General features: G+C 43.6%; 1 protein-coding gene across 3 annotated transcripts in view; it reads left to right on the top strand.

The window, feature by feature from the left end:
- TDRP (testis development related protein) overlaps window positions 1-18620 on the top strand; it is a 237132-nt gene that overhangs the window by 213668 nt on the left and 4844 nt on the right. For all 3 annotated transcript variants that reach the window (XM_073626621.1, XM_073626622.1, XM_073626620.1), the window contains one exon: window positions 8336-8439. In XM_073626621.1, coding sequence (XP_073482722.1) covers window positions 8336-8439 — 104 coding nt within the window. The remainder of the gene's footprint in view (window positions 1-8335; window positions 8440-18620) is intronic.

Raw genomic sequence — 18620 nt, 5'->3', positions numbered from 1 at the left:
AAAATCGGTACCTTATTCCTGCAGTGCTGTTGTGTGATCACATGATCTTTCCTGATCCTTTGGCATCTGAAGGGACAACCTGACCATTTATACCTTACTGCCATTCAATCCACCAGAGGGATGGGGACTGGATTTGCACACGGCTGTTATTATCAGATCGGATTTTGCCCCGATTTTGCAGCGTTTTCCTGTGTGCAGCTGTCAAAATGTACCTATCCTGAATGCGATTCTTCCACGTTTAGGAGAGGGTGGTTGAAGCTCGCCTGATCGCGGAAGCTCCTAAACTCTGCTAAAAGCCTATGTGTACATGGACACAGGTGTTTATGAAGTTGAATTTAGGAGCATTGGCAAAAAAATCCCAAAAGCTCCTAAACTCAAGCTTAGAAGCTGCTAGTGTACGTGAATCCTTAGTGGGATTTCCACTCTTCTCCTTTTCTGGTGACGGCAGTAACATGAAGGCAGACTTTCACTTCCTTGCTCTATCCAAAACAAAGAATCTGTGTCCAAAGTTGCGTTTTTGATGGTCAAAAAATGTAAGCATTGAAAAATGAATCTATATAATTTGAGTGCTGCCAAGAATTGCTTTACAAGGCGACCTGACTTCCCAAATACATTGGCGGGAAAATGATGTTGGCATTGACACTTTTATGAGTTGTTACGAATGATTTCAGCAGATTTGCATAGCTTTAACATATTGTTATTTTATACAAGAAGTATTTAAAGCGAAACTCCAACCAGACAGATGTTATTTATATAGGTCAGAGGTCTCCAAACTGCGGCCCAAGGGCCAGATTTGGCCCTTTGCTTGCCTTTATCTAGCCCTTGGGGTACCATTTTATTCCACTGATACAAGATACTATTCCTTCCACTGACACAGAAAAAGACAGGGGACTGTTCCTGTCACTGACAGCATAGATGGGGAACAAATTAACCCACTGACTCTAATGATGGGGCACCATTCCTCCCACTGACACCACTGATGTAATTTTTTTTACTCCCACTGACCACCAAGTCTATGGCATTATTAACTCCCACTGGCCATAGTCCGGCCCCCCTAAAGTTTGAGGAGCATAAAATTGGTCCTTTGTTTCTAAAGTTTGGAGACCCTTGATATAGGTGAGCTGACTGCTCAGCCACACCTGTGATATGCACACAGTTGTTACCCTTCATAACTGCTGCCACTGCTATGTCACCTACCTGCCCATTGTTACAAGGCTCTCATCTCTCTGTAAGTTTACTATTGCCATATCCATTCAATTGAAAATGCTACATGGTAGAACTAGGCAATGCAATACTACCTGATCAGTTCATGTTGCATAATCTTTCAATCTCAATCTGATCTCTGCTTGCGGGGGTTTGTCATAAGATGATACATATCGGGAAGCTTTGCTAGCACTATTTCAAAGTACGTGTAAAGATTGTAATTTGTAACAAAGCTAAAAAAGATTGTTTTTTTTTTTTTCTTTATTTGCCTGGAGTTATGCTTTAATGATCTGTCACATGCGGTCCCATAATACACATCAAAACGTTATGCCTGTCAGTGAATTCCTGGAAAGAGATCTGGAGGTTTTCATCCCTCCTTGTCCTTTCTTCCTTCCAGGCCATTGTGGGTGCTGTTTTTCACAGCATGCAATAATCGGACACTTGGCAGAAGATGTAGAGACAAGCATCTTCACAGCATGAATGAGCTCAGGAGAGGTTTATTCTGTATAGTTCAAGTATTGTCAATTTTCCGCTGCTTGCAGGAAGTAAAGGAAGGAAGCATCCTGAGTGCACATATAGCAAAGGGAGCAGCTCAGCTATGTCAGCCAAGCCACAACCGACAAAAGCTTAGAATTCAGATGTATTCTGTAAGAAGTGCAGAAATTTACTGTAGTGTTATAGATTTGCTTTCATATCACTGTGCTGCTTGACTGTAATCTGACCTTATGTATTTAGTTGCTTTTTATTGGAAGGGTCATTGTGTTTCATACAGAGTATTGCAGCTTGCTTTACATCCTAGCACCTGTGCTAAAAATGCCTTTGTGATGGGCATAGCTAAAGGCGACTACAGAATAACATGTGCAGTGCTGTAAGTAAAAAGCCTAAGGCCCCTGGTACAAAATATTTATGGGCGCATCCTTCTACCTTTTATAAGACATTCCTGTTCGTCTGTTTAATCAAATTATGTATAGTTTGTTCTTTTCCAGTAAGCCTACTGGAGTCTCAGACAGCAGGTAGGAGGAAAACAAATGCTTCTTTGTGCTATACAAAATGTCATGCAAAATGTCTTTCATTACTGAGCAGACCTGTGGAGGGAGAAGGTGGTATGCAACTATAAATGAGGTACAACTCTAGGCAAACCGCTAAATACAAAATTGAAATAGAGATGACAATCATTAATGAGAACTATTTTGGTTACAGTAAAGACCGTAAAGCCATGATAGAGCATATTGAATGAATTACATTCTGTGGGTTGTGAAAGTGAGAGGCTCAGAGCTGCAGCCAGGGCCGACTTTAATATTGATTGGACCCTGGGCAAACGTTTCCTTTGGGCCCCCCAGATCCCCCCCACTATGAGACATACAATAAATGGCAGCTAGACTCAAAATCAAGTCAGGCAGCAATTGCGATTGGTGGCCAGAGGTCATAGCACACCATTTCTGCTAACCAATTGGTTGCTAGAGATTACTGCACATTCTTGGTTGCTAGAGGTTACATGCTTACCGCTCACTCATTGAGATGATGTGCTGTATCCTTCAGTAACCAATCAGTGAGCTGATTGGTTACTCCACTTGAAGCTCAACTAGAACTTGTGCTTCAAGTGCTCTGTAAGTGTACAACTTGCCAGTGAAAATGGTTGCTAGAGGCTACACGCTCACTCATTGGTTGCTAGAGGTTACTGCACATTATTACCGCTCAGTGATTGGTTGCTAGAGGTTACTGTGCATTATTACCACTTATTTATTGGTTGCTAGAGGTCACAGCACATCAATACAGCTCACTGATTGGTTACTGAAGGATACAGCACATCATCTGCCTGCACACCATGGACTGGGGAGGTGAGGGGACCCACCAATAGACAGAAAACTCCTAGAACTTGCTATTAGCAGTGAGCAGAGCAGGGCACACACAACTATGAAGGTTAACTAGGAACGGAGCAGGGAACAGAGCCCAATAGGAGCAGTATCCCCGAAGACAGGTTGCCAGAAATAAATGACTAGTCATGCCACCTGTGGTAGAGCAGTGTGGAGGGCTGAGCTATGTATAGAGTGCAGGGTTAAGGGGTGGGCTATGTACAGAGTGGGGTGAGCTATGTATGGAGTGCAGGATTGAGGGGTGAGCTGTGTACAGAGTGCAGGGTTTATGGGTGAGCTGTGTATGAAGTGCAGGGTTTAGCAGTGAGCTGTGTACGGAGTACAGGATTCAGGAGTGAGCTGTGTACGGAGTGCAGGATTGAGGGGTGAGCTGTGTATGGAGTGCAGGATTGAGGGGTGAGCTGTGTACAGAGTGCAGGATTGAGGGGTGAGCTGTGTACAGAGTGCAGGATTGAGGGGTGAGCTGTGTACAGAGTGCAGGATTGAGGGGTGAGCTGTGTACAGAGTGCAGGATTGAGGGGTGAGCTGTGTACAGAGTGCAGGATTGAGGGGTGAGCTGTGTACAGAGTGCAGGATTGAGGGGTGAGCTGTGTACAGAGTGCAGGATTGAGGGGTGAGCTGTGTACAAAGTGCAGGGTTTAGGGGTGAGCTGTGTACAAAGTGCAGGGTTTAGGGGTGAGCTGTGTACAAAGTGCAGGGTTTAGGGGTGAGCTGTGTACAAAGTGCAGGGTTTAGGGGTGAGCTGTGTACAAAGTGCAGGGTTTAGGGGTGAGCTGTGTACGGTGCGCAGGGTTTAGGGGTGAGCTGTGTACGGTGCGCAGGGTTTAGGGGTGAGCTGTGTACGGTGCGCAGGGTTTAGGGGTGAGCTGTGTACGGTGCGCAGGGTTTAGGGGTGAGCTGTGTACGGTGCGCAGGGTTTAGGGGTGAGCTGTGTACGGTGCGCAGGGTTTAGGGGTGAGCTGTGTACGGTGCGCAGGGTTTAGGGGTGAGCTGTGTACGGTGCGCAGGGTTTAGGGGTGAGCTGTGTACGGTGCGCAGGGTTTAGGGGTGAGCTGTGTACATCCAAGTCGCCCCCCACCCTTCCCCAAGTAGAGAGCTCTCCTCTCCCCAGATTAGTTTGGAGCCCACCCTCCAGCAATACACATTTCTCTGGCATCAATCCCCCTTCCTCCCCCTTTCAATACTGAGCATTCCGATCACCTAACATCACAGTGTGGCAGCAGAAGAGAAGCTGTAACTTACCGCTTGTCTGTGGAGCAGCTTCTGCCTGTGTACATCCCCCGCCCCTTTTTACAAGGGACAGTAGTGAGCAGCCGGCACCAGATCCCAGAGGTGGAGGAACTTGGCTGAAAAAAGGCAGCAGGCAGCGCGGGCTCTGGGGGCAGCCGGTTTGGGCCCCCAATAATGGCGGGGCCCTGGGCAGATGCCCCATTTGCCCTGCGGTAAAGACGGCCCTGGCTGCAGCATTAGGCTTAATGTACATGGGACGTTTTTACAACCTCTCCTGAACGATTTAACTTGACAGGTAGTAACCCACATTTAAAACATCCGTTTTGCTGCGTTTACATGCCGCGTTTAGCCGCATTTGCATTTAGAAGCGTTTGAAAAAAAATGTTTTTTTTTCAAAATAGCCAAAAATGAAAACACTGTAACCGAAACGCGAGTTACTGCGTTTAGTCACGTTTAGAAGCATTTGGTGCTTGAAATGCCTCTAAACTCAGCATCTGAACTTTTTTCTTTCCAAAAAAGGCCTCAACTGCCTAAAAAGGACATTAAACGAACCTGTGTGCATGTACAGGACAATACAGGGACTATGAAGTGCTAAGTTGGTTTTGATCCCATGCACAAAAAATGAACAGGAAATATTAAAGTGTAAAAGCTCAATTTCTTTTTTTTTTTTACTTAAAGTTAAACAGGTTTATACTTGCCTGCTCTGCGCCCTGCTGTTGTACAGAGTGGCCCCTTGCTTCCTCTTCTGGGGTTTCCCTTCGGTACTGTCCGCTCCTCCTTTTCTCCGTGTGCTCCTATAGTATGCCACTTGCTATGAGGGCACATGTGCAGGCTTGTTCACCAGCTGGTCTGTGTGTGGTCTGGACCCTGCCCCCTCCTCCCTCTTTACTGGATTTGGTTGACAGTAATGCCAAAGGCTCCCACTGCTGTCAACCTGCCCTGTGAGACCATGGAATGCATTGACCAGTTGAGGACCGTCCCAATGCTGATATTACTGCTACAGGGCAGCCCTCCTGTGCAGAATCGTGTGTGTGTGTGTGTGTATGTGTATATATATATATATATATATATATATATATATATATATATATATAAATAATGTAATGTAATTCTGCACTTCCACCTAGGAAGCTGACCTGCGGGTGCTGGGCACTGGATGTCCCTCGGCACCCACCGATCATAAGACAGAGAGACAGAACTGCAACCTGCCTATGCAAACAAGGCAGATCTCTGTTCTGATTGGGGGTGGGGGGCGGAGAAAGGAATTAATAAAATCCATCACTTCCCTGAGTAAAAGCAGTTAACCTTTTGATCGCCCTAGATGTTTAACTCCTTCCCACCCAATGTTGGTGCCTATTTTTAGCACTGATCACTTTATTAGTGTCATTGGTTTCAACAAAGGGTCAGTTAGTGTTCGACTGTTTGCTGCAATATCGCAGTCTCGCTAGAAGTCATTGATCACTATTTACTAGTATAAAAAAAAATTCAGTGTATATATACTGTTTCATAGTTTGTAGACGATATAACTTTTGCGTAAACCAATCAATATACGCTTATAGGGATTTTTTTTTACCAAAAATATGTCGCAGAATACATGTTGGTCTAAATTGATGAAGAAATTTGATTTTTTTTTTTTTTTTGTATTATTGGATATATTTTATAGCAGAAAGTAAAAAAAATATGGGTTTTTTCCCCCCAAAAATAGTTTTTTTCTTTCCTTTCTTTTTTTTTTTTTTTGTTTATAGCACAACAAATAACATGCAGTGGTGATCAAATACCACCAAAAGAAAGCTCTGTTTGTGGGGAAAAAAAGGACCTACATTTTATTTGGGTACAGTGTTGAGCGACTGCGCAGTTGTCAGTCAAAATAACGCAATGTCGGATCGCAAAAAATGGCCTGGTCATGAAGGGTGTAAATCTTCTGAAGGTCAAGTGGTTAAGGTAAAAAAAAAAAAAAAAAAAACCTTGTGACTTTAGAATCCCTTTAATCCTCAGTATATCTATTATTTGAGTTTGTTCTTGTCAACAGATTGAACATATTAATGTTCAACACAGGAGAACTGCTTTGGGCTTCATTCATACCAGCAGCTCCAAGGTGCGTTAATGCACAGTGTACTAAAATAAGTAATGTTAATGCACGGAACTGTCACATTGTTAGCAAATTCATACTAATTTTTGCAGTAAAGGCATAGTAACTGATATATAACTTGTTGCAAACACATGAACAAATGCCAGAAGACTGATGTACATGTATGTAAAGACCTATAAACAAAATAAAAACTTTGGTTTGTTGATAAGCCATCCATTCTGAAAGCTAGCTCACATAACCAACATTTACTAACCCAAAGAAGAACAATGGCTTCTATTGGTACTAACAACTAATTGGCTAGTAAACTAATTTCCATTCAGTGTCTCTTTCCCATAACCTAATCGGCTATAGAAAATGAGAAATTATAAATTACATTATTATCACAGTAGAATATTATTCTTCGGGATGAGTACTTACCATGGGAAAAATGAATTGTATTTTGTGCTATAGGGAAAATGTTTTATCATAAAAGAAAGCAAATTTTAAATAAAAACAGGGAAACATGTAGGTGTACCTAAACCTAAGAACATATCAGTTTTTGGTTATGGTGGCTGAATTAACCACCTTTATTTAGACTTGCTTTTTTATTTTCCTCTTGATAAACCACCCAGTCAGGGCAGCTAATAAGGCAGTACAGCCAGCCCTCCTGTACTGGCCCCAGGCCCCATCAGTTCAAAAGGGGGACCCGGGCACCTGCTGAGCAGGCGAGCCACCTGTACTGCCTTGCTGCTGGCAGACACAGATCCTCTTCTGCCTCCCCCTGCAGCGCTGTTGAAGAAATGGATTCTGGACAGCCGCATTCCAATAAAAGCTTTTATTGTAATGAATAGTCAACGTTCATGTGACAACAAAAGCAGGACAAACACTGACGTGTATCACAACATCTTTGTTGCTTAGGCATAGCTATCCACTGGCAGCTGCTGCAGGCACACAAAGGGATGTTTGAGTATGGAGAGTGAGGGGAGCGTTAAAAATGTCATGTAATAATGATTTTGGTGTATTTGGCAAAATTATAATTTGATATTTTCTGGGGGAGCGGGGCCCTATCAGGTAGGCAGTATGGGGCCCCATGATTTCTAACAGCAGCCCTGCTCCCAGTGACACACTTTTGACCTAGGCAGACACTTGCTCATTGTGCTTTGTCTATTGAGGAGCAGTGTTATTACCCCAATCTGGTCTCCTGATTTAGTCTACAAAAGGTGTTGCCCATTTCCACAACTTTTGGGGGAGGTGTTCTGTAGTCCAACGGGAGGAGAACTCAGACAGGCCTGATAACTACTTGGGACTTTAGTGCAGCAATGGCAGTGTCCACCACAGGAAACTAGAAGCTTACTTGATTTCTATTAGGTCAACAGCCATTTTCTTGACTTTTCTTTATGTCCAGTGTTTTTGAAGAGGCCTGTTGAAATGTATGTGTAAAGCAGAGATTTACTGAAGTTCGTTTTGTTATTTGCCCAGATCTACACTTTTTGTCTTTCACGCTTCAAAGAGTTGCCTCCTCTCCATGGGTTTATCTTCCCAGTGTAACTGAAAGTACATGTGAGAGGAGAGCAGAACAAATGAACCTTTATTCCTTTGCTGTCTGTAGAAGAGGTATAGTTTTCAGTCTACGGTGTCTACATTGCTCAACCAACTGTACTACACTTTAGAAAATTTTTATAATTCAGCAAGGCTGTTATTGTTGTCTGTTCAAAATGCTTCTTTTTTTTCCAAGATGCTATAAAGGTTCCAACTTTTGAGGATGATCATTTTCCAGGCTGCAGAATAAAGCACGTACTGTTAGACTGAGTGTTGATTCTGGAAATAGGCTGTATTCCACATACTTAAATTATAAATGAAATAATTCTGTCCCTTACTCTTGAGTGGCACCAAACCACATAACTCCTTTATGTGTACAAGTCCACATTATATAAATAAAGTCCTTTTTCATTTTTTCCAGGTTCAAGGTGCCAGTTTTCGAGGCTGGAAGGATGTGACTTCCATATTCAACAAAGATGATGAACAGCAGCTGTTAAAAGGATCCAAATCTCCTAAGTCTAAAGCGTAAGAACAAACAGTAACAGATGCATGCTGGTTTTATTCACTAAATAGAGCAATAAAAATAGGCAGTGTCTGGTAACTCACTGCGACCAATCGCAGTGCCGTCACTGAGGGTGGTGTCACCTGGTGTGGTAAAACATGGTGTGCCCCCCCTTTGCTGCTCCTGGCACAAATTCCCTGGCAAATTCCCCTCCTAGCACAAATACCCCCAATCCCCTCTCCTAGCACAAATCCCTTAAGCACAAACCCTCCCTATCCCCTCTCCTAGCATAAATCCCCCCTCCTCCCACAAATCCCCCCCCCTCCTTGCACAAACCTCCCTAATCCCCTCTCCTAGCACAGACCCCCCCCCTTAGCACAAACCCCCCCCCCCCAATCCCCTTTCACAGCACAAATCCCCCCTCCTCACACAAACCCAGCCAATCCCCTCTCATAGCACAAATCCCCCTTCATGGCACAAATTCCCCCCAATCCCCTCTCATACCACTACCCCCCCCCCCCCCCCCCATATCCCTCTTTTTAGCACAAATTCCCCTAACCCCACTACCACCTCCCTCCTAGCGCGTATTCTCCCATTCCTTCTCCTAGCACAGTTCCCCTTCTCCCCCTAGGAAACCAGGTAGAGGTTCTGTTCTCTCACATGTGTCAGCTGCGATCCTCCGTACAGCAGATGACACAGGATTGGACTTACACAGTTTGATCTCCCAGCAGCAGGGAAGGAAAATGCAGATGTAAGAGCGATCCTGTGTCATATGCTTTAAGGAGGATCGCTCTGCTGACAGGAGGGCGGTGTACAGCCCGCACTCCCAGCTCTCTCCTCTCTGTCATTTCTCTTTTGTGGACACTGCTCCAGGCTGCTCTCCCCTGGTCCCAGCCGTGAGTGCAGGGATGAAGGGAACAACAACAAAATCCTTAAGCGCTAGAGCTGTAAGTCATATGTGGAAATGTCATAACCCAACAAGTTTTGATGGACTAGAACCCAGTGCATCCGCCAACCACTGGAAAAATGAGTATGCAAAAAAAGACTACTTCTAGGAGGTGCTTAATGAGTTAAATTCAAAGAGTACATATCGGAAACATGAATAATAAAGAACTTGTTTATTGCACTGTAGGCCAATCAAACCAGGACTACAAGGAGGCTTGAACTTAAAAAGACAAGAATAAAAATAAAAAATGTTAAAAAAGCAAACAGTACCACTAGTGACTTCTGGGTGGAGAAGAGTTAACACGATCCAAAAGGCTTGCTGGTAAAACATGGAAAGGGGGTACCATAGGCCATGTTGGGACTGGTGATAGCCCGGTGGGAAAAGTTGCAGCCCTCTGCCAACAGTGTGAAGATAAGGCTGGTCCTGTATCCAGGGGTGGTGGAATCACGGAGTGCAGGAAGGACACAAGTTCTTTATTATTCATGTTTCCCATATGTACTCTTTGTATTTAACTCCTTAGAGCGCCTCCTAGATTCTGGCGGGTGTGACTCGGGTGTTGTCCGTAACCCTATATCGATGCCCCTGACCAATTAGAAAATCTCTTAACTGCTTTAACTAAAGTTTACTGAAATCTGATTGGTTTCTGTTCTGTTTTTGCCTGTTGTAATTTTTTGCAAATGTTGGCCCACCCAAAATTGATATCTTCGTTTTTAGTCAATGCTGTAGAGTTAAACCTTCCAACACTCCTTTTGGACACTTTGTTGGTGAGATCCCTCAGTTCCTGGGTCAGCCTACCTTCTGTGGCCATTATAAGGACCTTCCATGTGGATTTTTTTTATTTCTTTGACATTATTGAAATGCATCAGAAGACACTGGAACAATTAAGGGTAAATGGGAATACCCAAAAGTGTGTAGACAGGAACAGTTGGCTATACGCCACCTATAGGTGAATGGATACTGGCAGATAGTCAAACAGGAAGTCCTCCCCTATATAACCCCTCCTACACAGGAAGTACCTCAGTTTTTTCGCCAGTGTCTGTAAGGTGGTGGTCACTGATGTGATGCATGTGCTCTTAGAGGTCTGTAACGGTTCTACTGAGAATCAAGGACTTCAATCCGTTGGAAAAAGTTGTCAGCCAAAATGGATGGTACCCAGGCCTCATTGGAAGGAGATAAAATTCCTCAAGGTTTGTCTGTAATGCAGCCTTATGGCGCTGGACCCTGCGCAATGGAACCCTGTGCAGTGTTTGTTCTGACCAAAGTACTTTCCTGCAGCATTCTATACAGGTCCAGGGGAGTGGACCCCACATTAAGGGGGACCCAATCCCTGAAGGTCTTTTATGACAAAGCCTGCCGTGATGGGTGGATATTGGACTCCTGTTATGCTCAGAGTCCTGCAGCAGGAATGGTAAGTCCATTTTTTTGCAGTTTCTCTTTTTAAAAAAAATAGATCGGATGGTCTGGTCTTCTCTCAGTAGCCCCTAGGAGCAGTGTGCTGTTTAAAACATGCTCTGTATACTTATTAGGAGTATGGGCTGCCACCACAAATCCCTGGGAATGCACATGATCAATGCAGCGAAACAGTGCATTCCCATTTACTGGAACTCTACACAGACACTTACCCTTAAAGGTTGGCTTCACAAAATTCGTAAGGTAGCAGAAATGGAAAAGCTGATTCATATTGCACATGAAACCCCAACGAGATTTAACAAAAAGTGGGCTTGTTGGACACACTACCAAACAACGCCTGAATACCTGAACATATGCTGCCCATCCACCTAATAAACCGGTATGGTACTAGACCAGACCAACCACAATTTAACATATGCTGCCTTGACCTCACACCCCCACTTCCTTTCATTTATCCCCCTTCAGGGACACCTCCCTTTAAAACACACCTGATCTCCTGAAGCTTACCCTAAAATCACCTGTTGCCCAGAGAAGGGAGTCAGAGAGGCACCCCCCCTTCACACCTCACTCTTACTCCTCACCTCTTCTCCCCCTCCCCTCTCTCACAACCCCCCCCCCCCCCCCCTTTGTACCCTTTCCTCCCCCATATGCCACTTAGATATCCACATACGACACCCAATCACCGACAGCATCTGTTGACTTCACTCTCCCTAATCACTCGCCCCGGCAGATACGCATAGGACACACTCAAGGCTGCCCCCCCCCCTTCTCCTTATCCACAGAAAGATCCTGAATTTAAACAGCTACATTTCAACCTGTTGAAAATACTCCCTCCAGCTCAATCCCAGTTAGCCTTAGTGTATGCCAAAAGATAGCGGGCAACCCCAATTGGGATTGCTCACAGACTAACCCCCTGTACCAGTGGAACCACAAGGCAAATCCACATCTGTTTCCCCTACCAGGTACAACTTATGCTGAAATAATCTCCCCTTTTGCTGTTGGCGTATTGTGGTGATATCAACATCTTTGTACCGATGTTGTTCAAGATCTTTGTTTATACCTTACATTAGTCTTCTACATTAGTAAACATTAGTAAAATTTTATGAGAAAAAGAGTATGGGCTCCTCCAGCCACTAGAGGGCGCTGGGGCCTATTTCTATATAGGCAGGAAGTTGAGGGGTGGCAGGGCCTCTTGAGACATAACAGCAGCCCATGGATACTAATGACGTGTGAGTACTTACTATGGGAGATCTGTGTGGCCAGACAAGTCATGATTATATACTGCATACTTACAGCTTAATCGGGGGGGGGCATGTACAACTGTAAGTAAATACACCCCTGTATGGTATGAGTAGCAGTGCATTTTTAAAGTGTTGTGTCTCCAGAATAATGTGCATTTGGCACAAAATTAGCATGGGGCCTTGTGCAGTTGAACAGGTGCATATTTGCAAACTGGCTTAAGCTCATGTTTGCCAACAGCCCATGCTTGCTGAAAGGCAGAGTTGCATAAGACACATTTGCAAAGATACATGTTGCATGTTTGCTTATATACATGGTCACTTGATGCATAGACACATGCTTTCTTACTTGCATAAACACATGTTGCATACATGCTTACTAGCATAAAAACACATTTTTACATAAACTTGAACTGCATACATGTATTTTTTTGCATTAAATTGCATAAATATGTGCTTATTATATTAAACTGTATAGATATGTATTTATTTGCTTTATACTGCATACATAAAATAAAAACAGAATCTGCTGTGCTTAATAATAAAACATAAATGCATGAACAGCAAGAATACTTGTATACCTGCATGTTTGCATACCTGGGTACTTAACGGGGTTGTATAGCGGTAGACCAACGTTGTCTAGGCCTGCATCCTTGTGGAACTGCGTATTCATTTTTGTCTAATACAGTCACTCCAGAAGGGTGAGGCAGGTACATCGCCCTCAGGTTCGGTGATCTAGCAATGTTCACGTCTCCTGTTGGACCAAATGCATCAGGGTAATCTGTGCCTGATCTCGGATAGTACTGGTTAGTACTTGGATGGGAGGCTGCCCAGGTTTCCCTCCTAAGTGAGGGAGGCATCTGAGGTTGCTGTGTTTGAGAGTATCTCAGACCATAGGATTTTAGAGCAGTCTCTGAGGTGGTTCGCTCCTTCCTTAGTCAGCTCAGTCTTTGCCTTACGTTGGCTTATGGAGCAAAAGTTATGGGCTCATTATTGTAAAACAATTAAATGGTAGCAACTTCAAAACTGAATAGGGACATGAGGTCTATCTTAAGATCTCAATCCGCTGGGCATCCTTCTGTTTCAGATAGGCTCGGTATGTTCAGTGATGACCTCTCTGCAAGAGGTACATTGCAGGGCCCATAATTATCAGTAAACACGTCTTCATGTGCCGGGTTGTTTCCAGTCTCATCAAAGATTACCTGTAATTGCAGTGGAAAGTAGTCTGTTTTTTCTTTTTAGTGACCATCTTTTCGGCTGGCCACAACTTTTGAGGTTCACAAAGCTCCTAGCTCCGGTGCTGGACTTGCTAAAGACACAAGGGGGTATCAATCTCAGTGTACCTCAATAACCTTTGCTCAGGAAGCAGTTGGTCCAGATTTTCCTTCGATACATTTTGCAGTAGGAAGTTGTATCTAGGTCAAAGCACGTTCCTTATGTACAGTCCTGCTCCAGGTCTTGGTAGAGGATCATTCTCTCTGCCTGGAACTTGAAGATTCAGGCATTGGATTGCCGGAGGGCTCTGTTCCCGGGGTGTTGCACAGCTAAGGATTGGTGGTTGATGGTTCAGAATCTAGAAAGGTTGAATTCTTCCTTCAGGTATTGGAAGAAGATAACCACTGATGCCAGTTTCTCCATTTGGTTTGAGGGTGGCTACATTTCAGTGGACTTGGTCTCCACAGGAGAGAATACTGCCCATAAATATCTTGGAACTTTTGGCCAGTACGCCTTGCTCTGGATTATGGGACAAACCAGTTGTAGGTTCCATCCGGAAAAGCCAATGCAGGGGCATATATATCAAGCACCAGGGCGGCACCAGGAGTCATGTGGCTCAGGATGGTGAACCACATTCTGTCTGGGACAGTACAAGTGCTGTCTCTATCATCAGTGCATATTCCAGGTATAGAATAGTGGCAGGGGGAACTCTGCAGGTGAATCTACTAGATTCCAAGTTCTACAACAAGTTGGGACAGGTTGTGTCCGGGATGAGGGTCCCACTGGCAATAGGGGTAGACGCACTGGTAATACCTTAGGGGTACCAGCTCTGCCTTATTTGATGCTTTCCCTCTGTTTCAACTTTTGCCACATCTTTTGCGAAGAATCCGGGAGGTGATAACACTGATAATAGTGTTAGCAGAATTAGCCCAGGAGGGCTTGGTATACTGACATAGCGAGTCTTGTAGGGGATGCTGCTTGGACACTCCCAGTCTAGCGGGACCTAATGGTCTTGAGTCCTGTATGTCGGCACTGTTGAGCCCCTGGAAGCGAGCTTTTGAGAACATCAATTACAGGACTTGGCACCCACAGAAATATGTGAGTGGGAGATTTCTTTTCTTTCTCCAATCAGTACGGGAAAGGAGAAGTACTGTTAAGGGTCAGAGTTCAACCCTATCCATTTTTTTATTTGTTTATTTCTTACTCCTTGATTCATACTTCATACAGCGTATAACGTAGACAGTCCCGCCTGTCAGGCCACTCTTGTGTCCTTGGGACTTGAATTTGATCTTGACTATCCTTGCAGAGGCCATTTTTTTGAATCAATTGGGAGATTCTGTTGGTCCTTTATCTCGGAAAGTGGCTTCTTTGGTTGCTATAACTTCACTAAGTGGAGTGTACGAGTTGGCGGCTCTTTCATGCAAGGAGCCGTTCTTGGTCTTGCATCATAAAGTGATGTTGCATTCTCATCCATTTTTATTACCTAGAGTGGTGTTTAGTTTTCACTTGAATCAAGACAGTGTCTTGCCTTCTTTTCTGATCCTCAGTTGGCAGTAGTAAGATCGCTGCATACTCTGGAGGTAGTTCAGGCGGTCAGAATTACTTGAATTGTCGGTATGGTCAGGAATCCTGGTTTGTGCTGCCGGTAGAGCCCAGGATGGGCAGGAGGGATCCAAGTTAACTATTTTCATTGGATTCGCCAGTTAATTATTCAAGTCTATGGCTTGAAGGGGCAAGATCTCCCACCCCTTTTTTTGGTAAAAGCGCTCACTACCAGGTGTGTGGGGGCATCTTGGGCCATTCGCCATCAGTCAGTGGTTCAGGATTTTAAGGCCACTACATGGTCTTTTGTTCATACTTTAACAGTATTTGACCAAATGGATATCAAAGCCACAGGGGATACTGCTTTGGCCACAGTATGTTTTGGGCAGCAGAAGTCGTCCTTCTCAGGTGGCAGTTTCTGTGATTATGTCTCCCTCCCCTCAAGTGCATTGCTTTAGGACATCCCACATAGCCATTATTATGGCTGCTCTGTGTTCTGTGACGTACGCTAAAGAAAATTTGATTTTTCTTACAGGCTTACCTGTAAATTTATTTTCTTGGAGTACATCACGGGACACAGAGGTCCCTCCCATCTTTTTTGGGAAATTCATTGCTTTGCTACAAAACTGAGGTACTTCCTGTGTAGGAGGGGTTATATAGGGGATGACTTCCTGTTTAACCATCTGCCAGTGTCCATTCACCTATAGGTGGCATATAACCCACATAGTCATTATATGGCTGCTCTGTGTCCCGTGATGTGCTCCAAGAAAAGGATTTTTCAACTTCAATCTAACCTAAAAAAACCCCTAACTCTGCCCCTGAAGATAACTCCCAAAGTGTATGCAAACCTTAACAATGCACTTCTTTGCTGCCTTTTGGTCTAGTAAAGATACCAATAAAAGTATTTTGTTGTAACTGTATAAGTGTAAAAAATACATTTTTGATTTTGATAAAAATCCTGTTGGCTTGCAAAGTCCTGTCTTCTCTAAATGTGATGCACTTATTTGCCTGTTATTAGTCCAGACCTGCCCACTTCCACCAATATGTTAACAGCCAAAAACTGCACAGGTGGAAGGATTTACATGATTGCACCATCTGAGTCCAGGAAGTACAGTAGGTGTTGAACTTTTAGATGCTTAGCCACCTCAATATCGGACACTTTCACCCCCTTCCTGCCCAGGTAATTTTTAAGTTTTTAGTAATGTCACTGTCTTTTTAAATGACAATTACTTAGTCATGCAACACTGTACCCAAATTACATTTTTAGCAGAACTTTCTTTTGGTGATATTTAAGCACCACTGGGTTTTATATTTTTGGCTATATACAGTAAATGAAAAAAAATACTGAAAATTTTGAAAAAATGTTTTTCTAAGTTTCTGTTATAACATTATGCAAATAAATAATCTTTCTTCATAAATTTAGCACAAAATGTACTCTGCTACATTTCTTTGGTAAAAATAACCCAAATCACTGAATATTTTTTGGTATGTATGAATGTTCGTGTACAATCTATGGTGTATATATAATTGAAAATTGATCAGTCCTGATGTATTGATCAGTCCTGATGTACTGACTGCCTGTCTCATCTTTACGAGGCCCTAAAATGCCAGGACAGTACAAATACCCCCCTCTTTGGAAAGTAAACAGTCCATGGTGTTTAGTAAGAAGCATGGTGAGTTTTTTAACTAGTACATTTTTGTCATTTTTTGGAAAATTAAGAAATTAAATAAAAATGTAATTTTTTTTTGTCTTTTTAACAAGTTATATCACATACAGCATAGGCATACTTATTATTACACCCCAAAACGCATTCTGCTATGCCTGTTTATGAGGAAAGCAATATGTGTAATGCCGTGTACACACGAGCGGAATCTCCAACAGAAAGAGTCCGTTGGGAGTTTTTCATCGTATATTCCGACCGTGTGTATGCCCCATCGGACTTTTTCTGTCAAATTCAGACGGACTTAGAGAACATGTTCTATATTTTTCCAACGGAACAAATTACTATCGGAAATAACGCTCATCTGTATGCTGTTCCAACGCACCAAAAACGACGCATGCTCTGAAGCAAATACGAGATGGAAGCTATTGGCTACTGGCTATTGAACTTCCATTTTCTAGTCCTGTCGTACGTGTTGTATGTCACCACGTTCTGAACGGTCAGAATTTGGTGTGACCGTGTGTATGCAAGACAGCTTGAGTGGAATTCCGTCGGAACAACCTTCAGAGTTTATTCCAACGGCAAAACCGGTCGTATGTACAGGGCATGAGACCTTTTTTTTTTTTTTTCTTCTGAAAATGGAAGAAAAAAATCAATTTTTTTTTTTTTTTTTTTTTTTACACAAAGTTGTCAATAGGATACTTCTAACACACAACATAGGCATACTTCAAATTACAACCCAAAACCTATTTTGCTGCTGCTCCTCCTGACTATAACTTTACCACAAGTGTAAGACTCAGCGTTTGGACTGATTTTTAAACCTAACATTGTATCTTGTGTATTACACAAATCAACCAATTGTATCAAAACCAATGAAACCAACCAATCAAAAACAATTGAATGATCACCTTAAGACAAGTGGTCAGGGAATCGCTTAGTGTAGCATCACCTATAACAGTCCCTGTTCCTATAAGCCAAGCAAGCTTAGTCTACTGGTATGTGACTGCCCAAAGAAATGTCATGTTTACTAGCCAGGAAGTTCAGGAGGCTGAAGAAAGGAAGAACTGAAGAGTTCCTGTGGTTCTAGGAGTGCCACAGATTTCTGACAGTTTCTGGCATACACTGGGACTGGTGTGGTGGTGGTCAGGAAAACTGTTGCTTGTGGTGCTGGCCTGGTGTGGTGGTAATCGGGAACAGAGATTCCAGCTACACTGGTCTTGCGACACTAACTGGTGTAGTGGTGAATGGAAAATTGTGATTGGCTGCACTATTATGGCTAATTCACACTTGAGGTTGGAGGTGGTTAAACCTCAAGGTTGAACGACCCCTAAACCCTTACCCCCTTTAGCTGCAGTGGGGGTAGCTAGGGTGTACACGTACCGTGGCTGCAATGCTGTGCATCACAGCTGTGGCAGGAATACCCCCTGTACTCCTGCCAATTGTGACCCATGCAAGTGATGGGGTTGCTTGTGCGGGGTTAAGGCAGGTGGTGAGGAGGCAATACAATACCTCGTTACTGCCTGTCAAATGCTCTCTGAAGAGCTATCTGAACATGGATGGAGTCGTTATGGTGACACTGTGACTGATGTGGCAGTGATCAGAGACACTGTAAGGCCCCTTTCACACGGCTGGGTTGGTGTAGCCTCTGGATTTTTGCTGCTGGAAAGACAGGGTTATGCAATCAGCAGCGGCTGGGACAGATGACTTCGTCCAGGCTCAGACATTCTGTGCCTATCCATAGCTGACCATTCTGTGTGCAGCTACATGTGAACAGCAGCAGCTGTTGGCCTGCCATTAGATTAAAGCCGGGTTCACACCTATGCGAAATTGGATGCAGCTTACACCGCATCCAATTCGCATAACATTTTAAAATTTATTAGTTTGAATGCATCTGGTTCACATATGTGCGTTGCATTCGCACTCTGCATTGCCCAAAAAACGTGTCCATTTTCTAGGCAGTGCGGTGCGAATTGAAGTCACATATTCTTCTATGGGAACACATCTGATTCGCAGGTGCGTTCCGTTGTGAACAGGCATTCTCTCCTTCTCCTCAATACACCTCTGTGATAATACCTGCCAAAGTCTGCTTCAGCTTTGTTATATGTGTATAAATCCATTGATAAGTGTAAAATCAAGGCTATAGTTTCCTTTTTATGAGAAGATTTTTTTTTTTAAAGAAAATCGAAAGAGAG

The sequence above is a fragment of the Aquarana catesbeiana genome, linkage group LG04 (assembly GCF_042186555.1).
Source record: "Aquarana catesbeiana isolate 2022-GZ linkage group LG04, ASM4218655v1, whole genome shotgun sequence".
NCBI lineage: Eukaryota > Metazoa > Chordata > Amphibia > Anura > Ranidae > Aquarana > Aquarana catesbeiana.
Note: the sequence above shows the minus strand (reverse complement) of the source record. Positions and strands in the feature narration are given on the sequence as shown.